We start from the raw sequence: 21,001 nt of genomic DNA, 5'->3' as shown, positions 1-21,001 counted from the left end.
TACAGATAATTTTAATAAGTGTTTTAAAATAAATATTAGTATTAATTGTATTATTTACTAATTAATTATACTTAATATGTGTTTATTTTTTTTTTAATCTGTAGAAAGGATTAAGCCATACAAATGTGATTGTGGAAAAATGTATGGTTCAAAGACTAGTTATCGACTTCATACAAGACTTGAATGTGGTAAAGAGCCTACATTTTTATGTCCTCTTTGCCCTTATAAATCATATAGGAAATCTAATCTTCAAAATCACACGGGTACAAGGCATGGTTATTTGTTTAATTAATTTTTTTTTTTGTTTTATAAATTACTTAATTGTTAGAATTTTTTAATTGTATTATTTAATGGTTTATTATTATATATATAGAAGATGCTGTAAATTATGTTAGGACTAAATAAGTTTGATTTATTAAGAAACATAAATGTTATCTTTATTAGTTTACATAGTTACTTAAGACACATTTTTAAAACTAGTATAAAAATCTATTACAGTCATTTTAATAGATAATTTGGCTTCTTGACTTATTTATTTATTTTTAACTTATTTAATCAATCTGTATTGTTTTTTATGGTGTATAGTATATAATATAAATTTTTATTATATTCAAAAGAATACTTTTAATCCACTCTTGATTAGTGGTTCTCAACCTTTTTGTTTTCGCAGGCGGCGGTTGAGAACCACTTCTCTAGATAGTAGGTTCATATTAACTAATTGGATAAAATAATTATTTTGTAAATATAAAGACAGTTAAAGGAAAAGACAATAGAATGTCAAAAAAGTTATTCAAATAACTACAAAATCAGTAGTTAAATTAATTTGTTGTTTATGGTCTTTATGATTATAAAATTAATTATGAATTTTGAACATTATATTAATATTTTACTCGGAATTTTTTTTTAATGTATCAACTGAATGGTTTTATAAATAATATATAACTTGCAGGTGATTTCGTAAAACTGATTAGCTTAACAAAAATAGTAATTTAAATGATAATCATAAAAATTTTTGTGTTGTGATAAAATTATTTGTAATTTTATATTCAATACATTTGAATTAATAAACTATTTTTTATTTTTAATAATAAGTAGAATATATTTCTACTATAGTTATTTTGGAAATTTATTAAAGTATTTGCTTAATGAAATTTATGTTGCACAATTAAAAAAAGAGTTGAGGGTATTATATTGTGAACATTTCTAAAAAATTTATTTAAAATTATACATCCATAACTAAGTATGTTTGAAACTCAATTACATACTATTATATTAAAATTATATACTGTTTAATTTTATATAAAAATGTATTTTAGATTTTATTTATATAAATATATTAATTAAGTTGTTATAATTTTTTTTTAACAAATTTTAGAGTATAATATAATATGATTTTTTTTTACATGTGTCTTCTTAGAAAAGTTCAATTGTGTAGTTTAGAATTGATAAAATGTTTTTCACATACATATGTAACTAAATTTAAAATTTGTTATGTATTGATACAGTAAAATAACTAAATAAATATATATATATTTTTTTTATAAATTTAGGTATTAAAAAAACTAGATATTCAAATATGAATAAGCTTATTAATTTTAGTTCATTGTTTTCTGTTTCAGATTAACAAAAGAAAAGTATGATGGAATAATCTAAGAATATTTCTTTTAAACATCATCGATCATTTTAATAACCTCTTAAAAATTAAACTAACATTTTATTCTATGTTTTGCTTTAAACATTCCTAATTTTTTTATGCATGGGATATGGTTGGTGGCAGAGCTATATTTTATCTTGTGGTAAGTCTGAATATTCCGCATAATTTTGGGTATATTTTTTTCTATGGTTTATTGGGTACTTACTTGACATATTTATTCATTAATGTTAAATTTATAACCATGCTTAATGTGTACAGTCCCATGGGGCTTTTGGTGTATAATGCATTTGAAAAGGGTTTCTGAATAAATATATTATTACTAATGTAATTTTATTAGTCATTTTAAACTAATATGATAATTATTTCTGTCATAGCTTCATCTACCAAATATAATAGGATGATGCTAGATCCATTGACGAAAGCACGTCTACAATACTGGACCAGTAATTCGGAAACATTCCATTCGACTCTAGCTACAGCCCCTAGACAATCTACATCATCTACCCAACAGCCATTGACAACTAGTGCATCACCTGAGAATTCTGATGGCACTGCCACTGCCACTGAACCACGTTTCCCATGTCCAAAGTGTCCGCGTAGCTATCGAAATCGAAATCACCTTTACCGCCATGTGCGATATGAATGTGACCGCATTAAACAGTATCGTTGTGGTATTTGTTTTAAAGATTTTTATAGAAGAGATAACTTGAAAACACACATAAATTATAAACATCTAAATAAGTTAAATCTCACAGCTGCCCCTCCATCCCCTGTTACTGGTGCTTCCACTAAAGAAGTTTAAAATATTAAACATTTGTATCTTGTTTTCAATACTTCCAGAGTCTATAAGTTTACTATAATTATTTATGCATATAGATACACATAAACACATATATACATGTATATAATTGGATTTAGTTATTTTTGGTAACTTAATAGTTAATTTAAAGTATGAAGTACTTAATTATGATTATATCATCTGATGCATTGACCTATTGCTCAATTTGATGTTTTCAAATGACCAGTTTATTATAACAGACCTCTTCTATCTTATATAGTTATATGCATTTGTTAAATTTATTAAACTTAACTACATTTATTATGAGCTTTTATATTAAATAATTTACTACCAAAAAAAAAAAAAATTATTTATTCAATATTGTGTTCTTTTATAGTTACAAGTTTCACTTGTTTTATATTATTTACTTATCAGGGTAAAATTTATAGATCCAAAAATACAAATTAAAAATAAAATCTTATTTATTTTATAATTTAGTTATGGTTGTACCTAAATATTTCCGGTATAATTATTTATTACATTTTTTCATTATTGGAATTTTATAATTTTCATATATTATATAATATATATTTATACTTTTAAATATTAATTTATAACCTTGATGTGCAATACATTTTCTCACTGACTGTTGGAATATTTTGTTATAAAGTATATGTTTTCAAATCTTTAAAACAATCTACCGTTACCTAAATAAATTGATGAGTCTTACATGAAAAATAAGTTAGTTAAAATTATTACTTAAAAATAGCATAAAACGCGATCTGAAAGTGCAATAAGTCGATTGTGATAGCTCGATATGGCCCATTTAAAGTCAATCGTAGCAGGATAAAAATATGTGTAAACATTACTATTTAATATTTGTTTACATAAAGTTGTTAGTGTGTAAGATATAAAATTTATATGCAGTTATAAATTATTGAAAAAATGTACCTACCAAAAAGAAAAAAAAAATGTTGTTTAAATATTTATCTCGTCGGGCTGGCATATTGTTTTATTTTTGTTTTATTTTATTTTTTTTTTTAATTTTTGAAAGGGTTTTTATTTTTGTTGTATAGGTACTTATTTATTTATTTTTATTAGTTTAATTTGCAAGGGAATATTATCCAGCATTATTTTTTAGGTGGTGGGAGGTTAGCAAATTTTTATTTTATTAGTCGTATAAGGGTAACAATGGTGCAATTAAGTAATTTAAATATTTTAAGTACTTATTCAAAATAATAAAATAGTTACACACAATTAATTTTGATATAATTAAATTATTTGTATTTTTACTTTTAATGTGGTGGGTCTAACAAATGTTAAGTACTTAAATTTCAGATCATCAATGATTATTATTTGTTTATTTATCACGTATATACATGTAAATATATGTAACTAAGAATTTTATTTGTGCATATATTTGTGTTTGTGCAATATATATAAGATTATTGTTACACAATTCAATATTTACCTGATTTTAAACTCCATTGATTTGGATTATTATCTTTTGTTTCGTTTTAATTAAAAATTGTATTTTATCATGCATTAATTTGCATAAAAAAAATTATATTGATAAGAGTATATAAAATAATTTTATCTAATTTTTGTAATAGTTATAAAACCAATATAATTAATTACTTAAGTTCATGCTAAAACTAAAATCACTGTTTATTGTAATACAATTTTGTAATTAATTTATTGAGCTTAGAACTCTAATAAATAAACTATTTATGAATTATTGTGCTATTTTACCTTTAATTATCCTAATACTTGTAATATTATTGTATAATTATTGTCTTTTATTATACATTCAGTTCAATATCACATAATATAATATATATGACAGTTAAAATTATATGGATGTATAAATGTAATTAATCTTGGATAAATTATGATAATATATGAAATATGTAATAGTAAATAAAAGTCAGTTAGGAATTAATATTTTGAACTCAAAGATGAAGTATTAATATTAATATTATCAATTTAATTTCTGAAAATATTTTTATATTAGAGTAAGTTAGTGAAGATAACAAAACTATTAATAAAATATGAAATATATCTTTATTTGATTGAATCAAGTAAATATAAATAATGTATTAGAATATTTTTATGTTACACATATTTAAAAAGTTGAATATGTAATATTAATATTTTTCTTTTAATAAAAACTAATTTTAGTGGTATCATAAATATAGAAATGTAAAATTTTAATTACTTTATTCCATTTAAGTATAGACCAAGCAGTAGATTCTCAGTTTATGCACGTGCCTTTTGATGATCTACAGTAAATTTGCCTGAAAGAACCAAGAGCTTTAACATTTTTTATGCGTTGAGGCAGTTTATTCATAAATGGAATAGAGTATACCTATTTTAATTATATATTTTTTTATTTTTCTGTAAAATAGCGTATTTAAATTTAAAGTATCAATTCATAAATATTAATATCATAATATTTATTATTCTTAGTAGATTTGACCAGATCGCACATACATTTGATATTTATATTATAATTTAATAGATCAATAATGTTTTATATTCAAATATTTAAAAATGTATTAAATTAATGGACCTTTGTGCACTCTGATTATTATTTTTATTTTTTGCAGGTTTTTGAGTTGAGCATGAATTGCATTTAGTTAGATTATATTTGTATTATTAGATTATGAGCTATAATAATACATATAATTAATAATGGAGGGCGCTTCATAAATAATATGTTAAATTATGTATTGTTATAATACATTTCATACACTTGTATTGTTATATATAATATATATAATATATATATATAAATAATATGTTTATATCTTGTGGGAATTTCCAATAAAAGTATTTTGACTTTTATAAATTTATAAATTATTTAAGAATAAGAATATTTCAAAATATGTCTATGTAGTTATAGGAATAATATAATTCTTGTGTAGCGCCCTCAAAGTGTTTTTGTAGAATTATTGATTTTGCACTTATTTAGGAATTAATTGTTTCACTTATTTTTAGTATAAAAATGTCTTAATAATATCCTAATAAAGTGCAAAATTATTGTGTGTTTTTAAGCTTACATCCATGAAGTAGTTGTCGAGTTTTTTGATTGATTGCATCGTAAGTGAATGTAAAAAAAGTTATAACTACTTACTTTTTTCATGTATTTAAATTTTTATATTCTCATTTTATTTCAGACAACTATTGGAATTTACCTGACCCTCAACAATTGGTACGTTCAGCATGTTATCATTGTGGTAAAACATATCGTTTCAGGGCTACCCTTAATCGACATTTAAGATACGAGTGTGGTAAAGAACCAATGTTTGCTTGTCCTATGTGTCCTAAACGGTGCAGCCGTAAAAGTAATCTTCATCAACATATACGCATACGTCACAAATCTTCTGTTTCTGTTGAGCCTGAGTCACAGTCTGCATGAAAAAGCCAATCATTCAATATTCTCTAGTCATTTGAATAAACATATTAGCGTGCTCAAAAATATTTTACATATATATTTATATACATTATATATAATATAAACACGCTCTTATTAGTCTTCCCGAATCATTTTCTATTGTATAATTTATATATATTTTTATAGAGTGTGACAAATATGTGTGCCAAATATTAACATTATTAATAAAATGTTCTAGTAATAACTAATAATAATTAGATATGTATTTTATTTAATAAAATTGTAATAGGAATAGATTTTTTTTTTTGATAATTTTGGTTTTAATTTAAAGTATTAATATAGGTATATTGGCTAATTATTATGTTTTCTAAATTATTTTATTAAAATATTTATCTATTTCAGATATTTTTATTAATATATCGCCTGGAAGTTGGTATATTTTTACATTGCTAATTTGTAACTATTCCTTTCAGATTCTAAATAAAGCAAATTAATGCATTTATATTATTTATTTTATAGAGCAGTTTTAAATTTATTTTAAGAGGTACTTTGAAGAGTTAATTTTTAAATGTTCTTAATCAGTGGTCTACCTTCTGTAGATCACGGACCCCAATAAAAAATTTTTATATACCGCTGACCCCCTTATCAATTTTTTTGAATACCCTTTTTTTACATTTCATGTTAATATAACCAAAATTATAATAAATATTTTATACTATAATTATATAAGTAGACATAACAAAACATATCAATCAAATATTTATAATTATATTTTGTCACAATGTTTTAAGGCTGTCGCGGACCCCCAGGGGTCCGCGGACCACTGGTTAAGAACCGCTGTTCTTAATAGAAGTATGTATTAAAAAATAATCAATAGTTATAAAAATATTAAAAATTAAGCAATTGTGGTTATTAAAAATTATGAAAAATTAAAATACTAGAAAACTTTTGATAAACATTATAGTGAGAAATCCAAACTTGACTTAATTAATTTCTAATTTTGATGATATATTGTAACGTCCCCCTAACCATTGGTTACTTTCCTCTAGCTAGTTACGTTTATATTTACGAGGTCATTATACGAGGTTACAATATCATTGCATTCAAATTTATAATATAAATGATAAAAGTACCTATACCATTATTTAGTGTTGAGGTGAACAAAGAAAATCAAATATTTATTAGCTTGGCTTGTGTATCATACCTAGCTTTATTAGGATTTAAAAATAGAACATTTTAAATGATTTAGAAAATTCCAATTGATTTATCTACTAAGAATGTTTTGTATACTTTATGAGTTATGATTTAAAATAATTAAAAAGTGAATGTATTTACTGAATATGAAAGATTTTTTTTTGAAATATTGAATATAATTAAATATATATATTGATATCGGATATTTGAGCTACCACTCATATTATGTTTCCCTTTTAAATTCATGAATGTAGTATGAAACAAAATCAATACTGCTTTATGGCCCTGATGCCGAGGGTTTATCTTTAAAATAAAAAAAAATAAAAAAAAAAAAACCATAGAAATTATTATATAAATGCTATTCAATTATTTTTTTGGGAAAAAAACTATTCTCTGATTATGAATGTATCATAAAATGTGGAAATAATTATTTAACATTTTAATAAATAAACTTTTAATTTAATAATTGATCTATAAGATCTATAACATATTCATCTATATATTCTATCTCACAGCATAGTAACATTAGGCAACGATCAATTTTCATTCAGTTACTTCAGACAATATTAATTGATTAAATTAGTTTGTCTTTTGTTTCTGACAGTTGGTTGCTTGAAATTTAAAAACTGCTTTAATCTTTGTAATAAAGTATAAGCTAGATAGTTGTTGGAATAATTAAGTGATGCTTCATATGGTGTGGCACTTGGCTTATGTTATCCACATTCATTATTGCTACTGTGAGCAGAAGTATTTCACCTGAGATTAATCTTATTTGAGATATTATTGTAATATATTTTATTCAATATTGAGTAAGTAGTATCTTAAACTACCATTATAAAATTATACAAAGTATATAAATCATATTTACAATCAAGCTTTTAATATTTAATTTAACGATTAGTTCTTTGAACGTTTAGAATCAGTTCTAGATTAAAATTTACCTCGCCCTTAATAGTTATAAATTTATATGCAATAATGTGGCTATATTGTAAATAGTTGTGTACAGAATTTCCTCATTTCATAAAATGTTTTGTTAATTTACACCATTTATATTCAGAATTATGTTGTTTGTTATGAAGAATATAATATAATAGTATGTTATAAGCTATTAACAGATTAGCCAATAAATTGTTGATTTTAAGTTTGATAGACTAGCATTAAAATTATATTTATTGATTTACATTATGCATTACATTTTTATATTATACAACAGCGGTTCTCAAACTTTTTTTTTGCGTACCACTTATGAGTAAAAATAGAAAGATCCAAATTGTACCATTAAATACTTTACTTTTTAGTTAACATGTTGACTGCCATATGGCCGCCGGCGGTCATCTACAATTCTCAAGTTTTGTGCATTTGTGACCGCCAGCGCCCATAGTTCAACATTACTACCACGCCATATGACCGCCGGCGACCACATATGAATTTGGTTTTATATTATTAACTTTTCTATGGCGCTACAATAATGCATTAAAATAAGGACCGTGGCGTAGCGGGAATCATTACACTTTTTCTGATATACGTTTTTTTTTTTTTGCATTTTTTTTCTATTTTTTCAAATATTTGAGGTATACAAATTTGGAATACATTGAAAAGTATGCTTGGCGTATAACAAATACCAATTGAATGATCGCTGGCGGCCATGTAGCAGTCAACGTGTCAAATAAATTTATTTTAAATAATAAGGCAGTAAAATACTACAATATAATTGTTTTTATTCATTAGTTTTTTAAAATAAGATATGAATTAAATAACAAATTTTTCAATGAGATCAGAATCGAATATTTATTTTTAATTTTTTGTTATACGCCACCATTTGGCCTTACGCGTACCACCATGTAGTCTTTCGCATACCACAGTTTGAGAACTGCTGTTATTCATCATAAAATAAAAATCAGTTTCTTATGTAAAATAATAATTGATTATTTTTAAATTATTATTTACATCTATATTCTATGTTATTACTTATTATTAATTAACAATATAATTCTGAATATTATTGATAATTATGGTAATTCAAAAAACAACTAATGAAATGAAGTTATTCTATACAGAACTATTTATTGTGTGATCATATCGTTAGGTTATTAGGTGATTATAATTTTTGCAAGATAATTCATATTTAATATTATTGCACTTATAAAATAATACAGTGAAACTTCCATATAATAAACTTCCATTTAACAACATTTTTTATTTAACGAATTACTTTTGAGAACCATGAACTTTATTGTTAATCATGTGTTAATTCTATTTAACGAATTCCTCTATAATACAAATTTGTTTTTTTCCCTATGAGATTTTGTTTTATAGAAGTTTCACTATAATTGAACAAATTGTTGCGATGTTAAAATGGAATATAGTAATAATTTAGTTCATATTGTGCATTTATGTATTGTACCTATTTATTAAATATTAAAAGCCTTTAAAAATTTAATTTTCAAAAATATCAGTAAAAATATAACAATTAATATTTAAAAAATATTTTTATCAAATAAATTAACAAAATTGATAAAAATAGTATTAAATGAAAAACAAATTAAATCAATTTTGTAGTTGTTATTTCAACTTAAAGGTGAGTGATCTATTTTCGAGTTAGATCTTTCTATTGTATATAGTTGTTTCTTTAACACATGTAAGTTTTTTTTAATATTTTGTTTTTCATGTTAACATAAAAACAGTATAAGTTAACTAAATTTTTCATATATTTAAGTATATAAAATAAATAATTGCCTTAGATTTTTTTTATTACCGTAGTTATATGGTCTGATTTTATATTATAAGTACCTAAATTATGTTTAAATGCATAATAGTATAAAAAATATTAAAAAAAACTGCATACAATTTATTCTTAGTTATTTGGAAAATGATCTATTTGGAATAATAGTATTTATTACTAACTATATTGGTAATTCATAGTACTTCGATAAATTATCTTTTTATTCATGGAACTTTATATCTAAACATAATTTGTTTACTTGTTAGTAAAAAATAGTTAGTAATATTTTTTGTTTTTAAGTAGATAACTTCATGTTGAATTATTATGTCATTTGTAACATTATCTGCATGATAACACTAAACCATCATTAATTAAATATTACATAAATAATTAAAAAGAAAAATTGGTTTATTATTTTTTTTTTATTAAAATTTAATTTAATTTAAATTGGTTTAAAGTTAATTTATTTATATGTGAGATGATTGTTTTTATCTTTGTGTTAGTATTTTATACTTACATTGAGATTTGCATGTTATTTAATTTTTAGTATTTGTATTTTAAGACTAATATAGCAATGTGCTATTCGTTCTTCTAATATGTAGTTTATATTTTTAGGGACTTTTGTGAAACGGTTCTTAAATGCAGGTTTTGTAGTGAGTCCACCATCCAATACTTCTTCTGTTGATCAAAAACCATCAACATTTAAATGTGATAATTGTTCAAAAAGTTATCGTTATAAACATGGTTTATGGAGACACATTCGATATGAATGTGGAAAGGAACCACAATTTCAATGTTTATTTTGTCCAAAAATGTGTAAAATTAAAACTAATCTTACACAACATATGCGTCTTAGACATTATCAACTTATGAACACACTGTACCAATCACAGAACTATACTTAAAATAATATTATTATTTTTAAATAATTACATACAATGTGTCAAGATTCAAGCAAAAATGTTCTAAATGTTGAAATAAAATGTTACAAATATTTATATTATTAAAATTATTTTGAAAATGAATAACTCTTATTATATTTATACATATATATTTTTTTAAGAAGATAAATTTATATTTATTAAATTTATTAGTTACCAATGAAATTTATAAATAAAAATGAAACTAAAAACAATTTAAAGCTAATATCTTGTTATTATTACATTAAAATATTATACTGTTATATAATTTTGTTTGTTGATATTGAGCTAAAATTATTTAAAAATCAATCATTTTTTTCAATTAAAAGTATTTTTTAATATTTAATAAAGAGTTTAGTTAACTGAAGTTTAACCTAATATAGAGCTTAGATAAACTAAACTCTGGAATAATTGTGTATATTAATTAATAAATATAACAATTAATAAAATGAATGATTATTCCAGAGATGGTAAATCTTTATTTACCTGCTATCTATTAAACAATTTTACTGAATTTTTTTTCTTGTTAAACCTAAAAACCTAAAAAAAAATTTTATAAATGATTTTTTCTGAACAGTTGGATATGTTATAGACCTAACCTAACATATCTCTAGGTTATTCCATACTGAATTATTTACAGTATGATCACATAGTTTATACACTTAAAAATTTTATTTTGATTTTATATTATATTTTCTTTTATATTATCGGATTAAAACTTTCTAGCTAATCTTAATAATAATTTATGATAAGTAAGTAAATTAATCAATTAATCTTAATAATTTAAATATTTATTGACTTTTGACATTTAAAACTAATAATATAGTACCATCATACATCTAGTTAAAAAAAAATGAAATATATTTACAAAATACAAATTAATAATTATCTTTATCAGTAATTGTAGGGAATTTAATTATATTATGTTTATTCTTTACTATAAAATATTTTGTTAAGATTCTTTAAAAATATTTTACTATCTTTTACTATTTTTTTAAATTCCTACTGAAGAATATTATAAACATAAATAACTATGTATGCAATTATTATGAGTAACTATTATTTATTTATTAAGTTTCACTGTATTGATTAATTGTAGATTGTTGTTAACCACCATCATCCTCAGACAATAGACAGTAAAAAATAATTGTATTAAGTAAATACAAAAACAAAATAAAATAATAATAAAATCATTAATTTTTCTATTTTTTATAGTTTTATAATATGATGCATATGAAATAACAATTTTCTATTTTAAATGTCTTGTTAGGTAAAGTAATATATTTTTTGAAATACATACTGTTATAATTTTAGCTGTAAGTAAACTGATCATTAAAATACTTATGTAGTTATGAAGAATTCATGTTTTGTCTTAATAAATAAATATAATGTATATAATATTAATATAATATCTAACCTAACCTATACAAATATATATGCATTAGCTTATATATATACATTAATTAATTATTTTTGTTTTATTTGTTTATTTATCTAGTTTGAAATATATTTATTAATTAAATGATACATATTGCTTGTCGTAAATATATATGTTCATTTTTTGGATTTATAAAAAGTACTTAATAATTTCAATTTAAAATAAGTTGCAAATAATTAATTATACTTTTATTATTTTAAACTGATTGTTCTAAATTTTAATACTTCAAGATATTTAAAAATTAGTTCTTATGAATATAATACTTGAGATACATGAGCTTACCTTAGCATACATGATACATTTTTTTAAAATTATTAACTTAGTATACTTTTTAGTTTCCAAGACATATTTATAAAACTATATTATAGAGAGATAATGTTATGAAAACAATTATCTTTACGTAAATTGTTTATATGTAGTCAATTATTTGCAATTAATAATAATATGATTTTTATTTTTTGTACTAATATAAAAATAATTTTTTATTAATACTGCATCTTACCGACTAGGTACTTTTCAGTTATCCCAACTACCACGAGTCTCAATTCCATTATCTCGACTACCTCCTCAAAGTCTCGACCAACATGAATATGTCATTTATATAATTAATATTATAATGTATATTATAAATTTTATTATCACATAATCACAATTACCTTTCTTTATATAACATCATTTAAAAAAATGAATTCAAATTTTTTAAAACTAAACAAAAACTAAAACTAAAATTCAAAATTAATAACTAACTTGAGAAGGAAAATGTTCAGCCATGCAATTTAAACTACTTGTTAATAAATTATCATGCTTTTGAGACCGCATGAATTTAACTAAATAACTGTTTGAGAATTAGGGGTCAGCGTTGCCACTTGCTCGGACATTCAAAACGAAAATACCCCTTTGATTTGCTATGCATGTATTGATCAATCGGTGGTCACAGGGTTAAAAAATGATGCCCATAATTTTGCTAGCAGCGGTTGGTAATAATTATTTGGGTAGGTAGTTGCTATTGACTGAAGACGACGGTCATTAACATATATAATATGTAGTCAAGATACCGGAATTAGATCAGCGATAGTCGCAGCATCGGCCAGTAGTTGGTAAAACTGAAAAGCACCGCCAATTATTTTAAGTGATAAATTATCAAATTCCGACGTATTAAATCATCAATGGAAATAACACGAGGCAAATTAAAAAACTTAATTGAAAAAAAAATATTTATTGTTTTTTGATTAATTCTGATAGAAATTATATATTTTCATTTATATCTAGTATCTTGAACAAAAATTAATACAAATATTATAAGTTATTAGATATTAACATGTGTCAAAAGATATAGATTTTTATATACCATTTTAAATACTATACAAAATAGTTAAAATATTATCTCATAAGTTCATTTTCAGTTTTCAACTTAAAATTAAGTTAAATAAAGAGCTAAGAGTAGTAATGTATTCAAGTCAGGACTACCGGGGCCCAAGCTCTAAGGCTATAAGGTATTTTCAAGTTGGGGGACCATAAGATTTTTAATATTACATTAAAGATAATGTTGAATATAATTTGATTTTAAATACGAAAAATATTCTATAGTCATTACACTCTTTCTGTTATTAGTAATTAATAATTTAATTTCTGTGTTTAAGGGAGCTCTATATTCTATAGGTCACCAAGTTTCACAATGCGCCACTGGGATTTTTAATTAGATAATGTATTCTTTCATTATTATATGAATGAGGTTATTTTTAATGTATTATAGTATATGTTTCATTAATATTCAGGAATAGACCTGTTAGATTATGGAGGCTATAATAAAATAATGGTTGATCAAAAATATAACATAGGTTACATTTTATTTGAATACTTTTGAATGTATTAGAATCTAGTTTTCAACAAGACATTAAGGTATAGTTATTTTCTTTTATTGTAATTAGCTTAATATTATTACAAATATTTGCTTTTTTTTTTTTTTAAAAACATCTTATTACTTACTTTTTTAGGTTTATTTATATTAATGAGTTGTTACTTAACAAGTTAATGTTTTTAGGTAATTTTCTCAAAACAAAGAGTCATATGTGTATTCATTGTGGCAAAGCTTATGTATATTCTCATGATTTAAAACGACATCAACGCATTGAATGTGGTAATAAAGAACCTTTGTTTCAATGTCCTATGTGCCCAAAGAAATGTCGCTACAAATTCGCATTGCAATCACACATCGCCAATAGACATCGATTGATCTTACCTTAGAAATTTGCAATTATATTTATCCAACTCTTATTAAATAACTAATTAATTAAAATGTTTGTGTTAAACTATTATTTGCTTATATGCATTTTATGTACTATATTGTATTACATTTACAATAGATAAATAAGAAATATATTCTCATACATATTTTTTTAAATTAATAAATTTATTTCAGTAATTTTTTAGTATATTTTTTTAGGATTATACGGTACTTTTGTTACTATTGTTATTTAATAGTATATACTGTATAATATGTATTTTAAAATTAATAAAGGTATACATGATACTTATGTTAAAAATAATTATTTAGGTCTTTATTAACAATGTTGTATTAAATTAAGCCTTAAGAAGCTTATATTGAATTAAATTAATTTGTCTATGTTGTATATGGGTCGAAAAAAGAAAGAAATAATGTACCAAAATCATCTTAAAAGTAGTATTATATAGGAATGAAAATTTCATTCTGTTATGTATGTTTTGTTTTTACTGCTATTATAATTTTTAACATAACTGGTATGACTTTACTTATTTATATCACAAAAAAAACCTTACTTATGATTGTGATATTGTTATTGTCTTTATTTTGACAGAAAATGCTTCAAAAATATATTATTGTTATTAATAATAATAATGAATAAATAAATATATATATGTATATAACTATAACAAATATTATAATGGAGACAAGTATATTGGAATACTACATAGGGTATAGATAGATGTGTATTCATAAATTAGGTATATTTTGTTTGAAATTTGAATATTGAACATGTTTGAAGATAGAGAATGCTTATTAATTTCTATACATTTTAATTTATTTAGAAATGAGTGTTTAATTTTTTTTAGACAACTACAATTTTATTGTGTTACAATTGCCTCATTTGCAAGTAATAATAAATTTAAATGTAAGAAATGTGGACGTATGTATCAGACAAAAAATAGTTTAAAAAGTAATGTTGAAGTTATTTGTCGTAAACTACTTCAATTCAAGTGTGATTTTTGCAACCAGAGAACATTTAAACAGATAGGAAATTATAAACTACATTTATTGCGTGTTTATAATATTATGAAGTTTAAGAAATTATAAAATCGTTTGTCATGTTATTATGTTCAAAAACTGTAACTGTATGTTAATTTTTATTAAGCATATGATGTTCAAATAAGTTATCAATTTTAATACTCTAGATTTTGTTTTATTATTTATTATTTATTATTTTATAATAATTATGAATTATTGTTGCATATAACAGTACGAATAAAAATTGACAAATATAGTCTTCCATACACATTAGTATAGTTGATACTATTCGACATAATTTATATAGTTTTGTTGTTTTTAATATCTGGGTAAATTGCAAAATTTAAAAAAAAAAAAAACAAAACATTATCAGTTTTTTTTTTATCATTCTATTTATTTATTTATTTTAATTTTAAAGCGAGATAAAATTAATTTTTAAATAATTCTGTGTTGTACACACATAAGATTCAAATATCCAACAAAAATAACAAGAATAATTTTCTAATTTTCAGTTTGATAATAGATCAATTTATTATAATAATTTATAAAACTGTATTATGTTAGATGAACGTTTACTATGTAACCTGAGATGAGATAACTACATAGGTATCACTCATTATATTAATTTCAAATCTTCTATATACTTATATATATATTTTTAAACATTGTTTGTTTTGTTAATTATTTAACATAATATGCTTAAATCTATTCTCAATTTTGACTCATGCTTGTTGCCATTATTCGAAGTTCATCTTTTATGTACTCATTTGGGTCAATAATATTTTGTTCTAGTTTTGCTGTGTTCAAGAAAATATGTATGTCCTACTCCAAATTGCAACAGATCTTATTCAAATAAGTCAAGTGTCAGACAACATCTTCGATTTGAGTGTCAAAAAGAACCACAATTCTACTGCATCATATGTTCAAAACAATTTTTTCGGAAAACTAGTCTTAAGTCTCATATGGGTATCATTCATAAACTTTTAGATGTTTGAAACTTAAGTAATGTTACTACTATATCCAGATCATAAGATGTGCAATAATAAATCATATACTGAAAAATTTGTCTTATTATAAATAATACTCGACTGTACTTAAATAGTAGAGCAAAATCAATAGTAGTTATTATTCCGAGTTGTGTTATTTAACTCCATCATATTATTTAAAAAACTTACTTTGGTAACAGTTTTTGTTTTATTTCAGAAAGGAGACATCAATGTTTAACATGTGGCCGCTTATATACATACCACAGAGGGCTAGTGAGACATATGACATATGAATGTGGTGTTGATTCCAAGTTCCAGTGTTCCATGTGTGGACGACCTTTTAAACGAAAAGAAAATATGAAATCTCATATGATTAATATTCACAAGTTATCTTGTTAAAAAGTTTTGATCTTCAAAATGATATTATTTATGATTTTTAAGGACATATTTTGTGGTATTTAATTATTTTATACCCATGGTTATTTAAAATATGATGCAGTGTGAATTTTCCAACATTTTTATTGCAAAATAAAAAAATATGAGCTAAAATTAAGATCTATTATATCTTATTAAATAACAAGTATAGATTCTACAAAAATAATATGATGAATATTATAATATCTACTATTATTATATTATGTATAATTTTTAATCTAGTCAATTTACTGCCAGCAACTTTACCTCTATACAATAATGGTCTTTATTAAACAAAAATATTACTTTTTGTTTAAAATAATTACCAACATATTTAAACAATTTATAAACATTATAGAAATATATAATAAAAATAAAAATATGATATAAATAAATAATTCTTTTATTATAGGGTCCTAAAAAAAATGGCTAAATTATAGTGTATTGATTTGTTCTATGAATAAAAGCATAAATAATGATTTATATTTTTAATTAGGTAAATATATTTTATCCATCATAGGCGTTGAGAAGGGGGGGGCGAGCTGGGGTATTTGCCCCTCCTTGGCTTTTCAAAAATATGTTTTTAATTGAATGTTTTAAGATAAATTACTATTTATTATATAACAAATCCTAACATTGCTCCCTCCTAGAAAAATTTCTGTGGGCGCTTATGTTATCCATCATGTTTGTGCACTACATTATAAGTTCCTACCATTTAAAAGAAAAAGAAAAAACCTAAATCTTCAATATATTTATAGTTAAATGCTATATTCCGCACTATTGTATACATTTTTTGTGATGAATCAAAAACTGTTTTAATTTAATACAATTTACAGTTAAAATATTTTTAATTTGTTATTACTGATTGGGGATAACTGGTTGAGGTGTATGAATTATTATAATTTATGATTAAATACTGAGAAGAAAGGTATATTTTTATATCTTTTTGTGTATCTAAAAGAAAGAAATATTTCTTAACTTCCTAATACAAAAGCTTTATAGAGTATGTTTCTATAGAATTGATGAAATCTGTATTATTTTTATGTTATAACTGATTGTTTATATTAAATAATAGATGTATATGTTGTCTCAATCTTATAAATATACAACATACCTAATTTGTGTTCAGTAAAACCTATATTATGTTGTCACCTGTTTGTAGTATTAGAGTGAATTGACCTATAATCAAACTTAAAGGTAAGAATATTATCTGTTATGTCTTGTCAATTTTTTTAGATATTTTAATCTTAAGCAAGTTATGAGTACGGAAAATATTAGTATAAAAATCCTCAAAACTCTTAAAAATAAAAATACCAATGTGAGATAACTTATAATAATGTTTTTCTTTAAGTTTAATCATAGATTAATTTATTCTAATTTTAAAGCTGACAACACAAAATAAATTTTACTATATACACTTTTAATATGTTGTATGTTTGTAAGATGGAGATACATAACATGCAGGTGTGGTTTCTTCTCAGTGGCATCTATCGGTTTTTATTTCGGAGGGGGCCGATTATTTATTTTAATTTCTTTGGAGGAATTCTATATCATTCCATGTCAAAAATAACAATTTTTAATAAATTTATTTTTTATTTCAGGTGGGGGGGCAGGTCTTCTCAGCCCCCCTCATAAATACGCCCATGTTTCTTCTTAATAATAGGATGCATACTGAGAACTTGTAACTAGTTAAGATTTATAAGAAGTTAAAACATGATGATTTAAATATTATTAAAAAAAAATAAACAAAACTATTTTATGCTATAAATTATAATTAAAGAAACAATTTTTTGAACAGTGTCACAAATATTTCTTTCTGCAGGTCTTTAAAATTTTTTATATTACTATACAAATACTTGAACAAGTTCTAGCATTAAATTCATAAATATTGTATAATGATATAATATTAAAATAAAAATCAATTAAAATTTAATCGCTTTTATTAATCATAATTTAGTTTTTAATATTATTAATGTTTAATGTTTGACTGAAACATAAATAAAAAAAGTGTTACATTTTAATACAAAAATTATGATTTGTCTGTTTTAGGAATTCATTTCTTAAAATGTATATTTTTATCCCCTCATCTAAATGGTACTGTACTTCTGATTTTAAGACTTTCAAGCTTTAAATATATATTAATTTTCCAATACTTATATACTAAATTATTGTCAAATATAATGTTGTTTATACATATCTGATTAATGACTTAAATAGAATATAATAAAAAGGTCTTGAGAAAGAAAACATGAAAATTGTATTTAATATCTTAAAATAATTCAAAAGTATTTGATAGCACGAACTTGATAAACTTGATACTAATCAAACAAATATTATTAGTTACAATGAAAAACTATCAAATATAAATTAGAAAAAAAATTTAAATTTAAATAAGATGGTAATATTTTGTTAAAATATTAATAGTTTTACCAAATATATTAATATTAGTATACCTTAATTAACTTAAAAAAATAAATTATTTTCAGATTTTCTTATAAAAGTTGTATAAAAAAGATTAAAATGCTATCATTAACTTGAAAAACACTGTCCTAAAAAGTAAAATTGAAAAGAAATTTTAATTCATCACTTCAAGTGTATTTCAGAATTTCATCTTAAACTTAGGTTAGCCTAGGTTAACCTAACCTTACATTTTATTTTTACACAATGAAATAATATTATGATTATTTACGTTTTATAAGAATTATTTAATTTTTTAAATTTATTTGTATTTATAGTATTAACCAACATTAAACCATGTTTCTTAAGCTATTATTTATTCTTTCATAAAAACAATCATTTATTTTATTTCACAAATTCAATTATTTATTATTATTTTTAATAGTTTATAGTTTTAAATCAATGAAAGTAGAGCTAAAATGTTGTTCTTAAAAAATAATAAATACGGATTATATTCTATTAAAGTTTCAGAATCTCTGCCATAGGGGTCACCACGGCAACATTTGTTTTCTCTGTCTATCTTCCACATACTATAAGAACAAAGATATTCTGTATTTACAATATTACGACTCTCTGATTCAGTTTAGGACAATGGCACCTATTATTTTTTTTATTATTTATTTTTTGGGTGTTTGCAGCCTCTAGAACCATCCTGTCATACATCCAGCTTTCCATCCCTCTCGGTCTATTGCAACATTTCTTCCTATCATTTCCTCCTTCTAGTTCTTCTATGTCCTTTTTCACTACATTCTCCCTTCTTATTTTTGGTTTTCTCTATAGGTCTTTTTCCTTTAAGGTTCTTTTTCAGGACCGTTCAAATTAATGGGTTTTTGTTTCTCCAGGCATGTCCTGCCCATTGTAGTCTCTTGTTCTTATTGCTTCAACAATGTTTGGTTTTTGGTACAGTGATTCTAATTCCTCATTTTTCCTTATTCTCCATTCATTAGTTATATTGTCCTACCTATACAGGTCCAAAAATTCTTCTCAGAATTTTGCTTTCAAAGGAGAGGTGTCTATTCTCGTCGTTTCTCCGAATTGCCTAAGTCTCTACTCCATATGTAACTACTGATCTTATCAATGTAGTGTATAATTGTTTCTTTAGGTCTCTTGATAGGGATCAAGCTCCTAACAGTTTCGCTAATCCGACAAAACATTTGTTTCCAGCCTGTATTCTCGCTTCTATTTCTATTGCTGTATCATTATTTTCGGTTTGTATCGTTTCCAGGTACTTGAACTGTTCTACTCTACCAAAATTATATTGATCTATTCTTAGGGACGGGTTTAATCTTGCATTGCTCTTCCTCCTTACACTCATATATTTTGTCTTTTCTTTATTGATGCGTAAACTTATTTTTGCTAACGACTTTTCTAGCCGTTTAAATAGTAACTTAAGTTCATTTTGTGATTCTGTTATCAGTACCAGGTCATCTGCATATGCTAACAGTCCTATAGTGTGACCCTGTAAGTTTACTCCTTCATGTTGTCCCATATTCATTTTTCTTATAACTTTTTCCAATGTGATATTAAATAGTATAGGCAATAAGTAGTCTTCTTGCCTTAGACCTGTTTGTACTCGTACTTGTTCCAATTTTATATTTCCTATTCTTTTATTAAAATTTATCAGTTTGTGTGGGAAATGGAGCTCTGTCAGTATGTTAATTAGATCATCTCAGTGTATGCTATCATAATATGGTTGTTGAAAGTTAATAAACAAAATATGCATTTCCTTATTGAATTCCCATGTTTTCTGTATAAGTTGCCTAACAATGAAAATTTAGT

At 23.3% G+C, this 21,001-nt stretch overlaps 1 protein-coding gene across 49 annotated transcripts in view; it reads left to right on the top strand.

Moving 5' to 3' along the window:
• The window catches only part of LOC114119934 (longitudinals lacking protein, isoforms A/B/D/L-like), a 196,408-nt gene that overhangs the window by 55,766 nt on the left and 119,641 nt on the right, over positions 1–21,001 (top strand). Inside the window, exons 5-6 of one of the 49 annotated variants that reach the window (XM_027981873.2) lie at positions 16,158–16,331; positions 16,569–16,798. The exons of 42 other annotated variants lie outside the window; for them this stretch is intronic. In XM_027981873.2, coding sequence (XP_027837674.1) covers positions 16,158–16,331; positions 16,569–16,750 — 356 coding nt within the window. In that variant the 3' untranslated portion in view covers positions 16,751–16,798. Of the gene's footprint in view, positions 1–2,028; positions 4,169–5,489; positions 5,535–5,611; positions 7,359–10,360; positions 10,666–14,144; positions 15,532–16,157; positions 16,332–16,568; positions 16,799–21,001 lie in introns of those variants that run through there. 6 more of the 49 variants (XM_027985230.2, XM_027984432.2, XM_050205592.1 and 3 more) reach the window with 6 other exon arrangements.

The sequence above is a fragment of the Aphis gossypii genome, chromosome 1 (assembly GCF_020184175.1).
Source record: "Aphis gossypii isolate Hap1 chromosome 1, ASM2018417v2, whole genome shotgun sequence".
Classification (NCBI taxonomy): Eukaryota; Metazoa; Arthropoda; class Insecta; order Hemiptera; family Aphididae; genus Aphis; species Aphis gossypii.
Note: the sequence above shows the minus strand (reverse complement) of the source record. Positions and strands in the feature narration are given on the sequence as shown.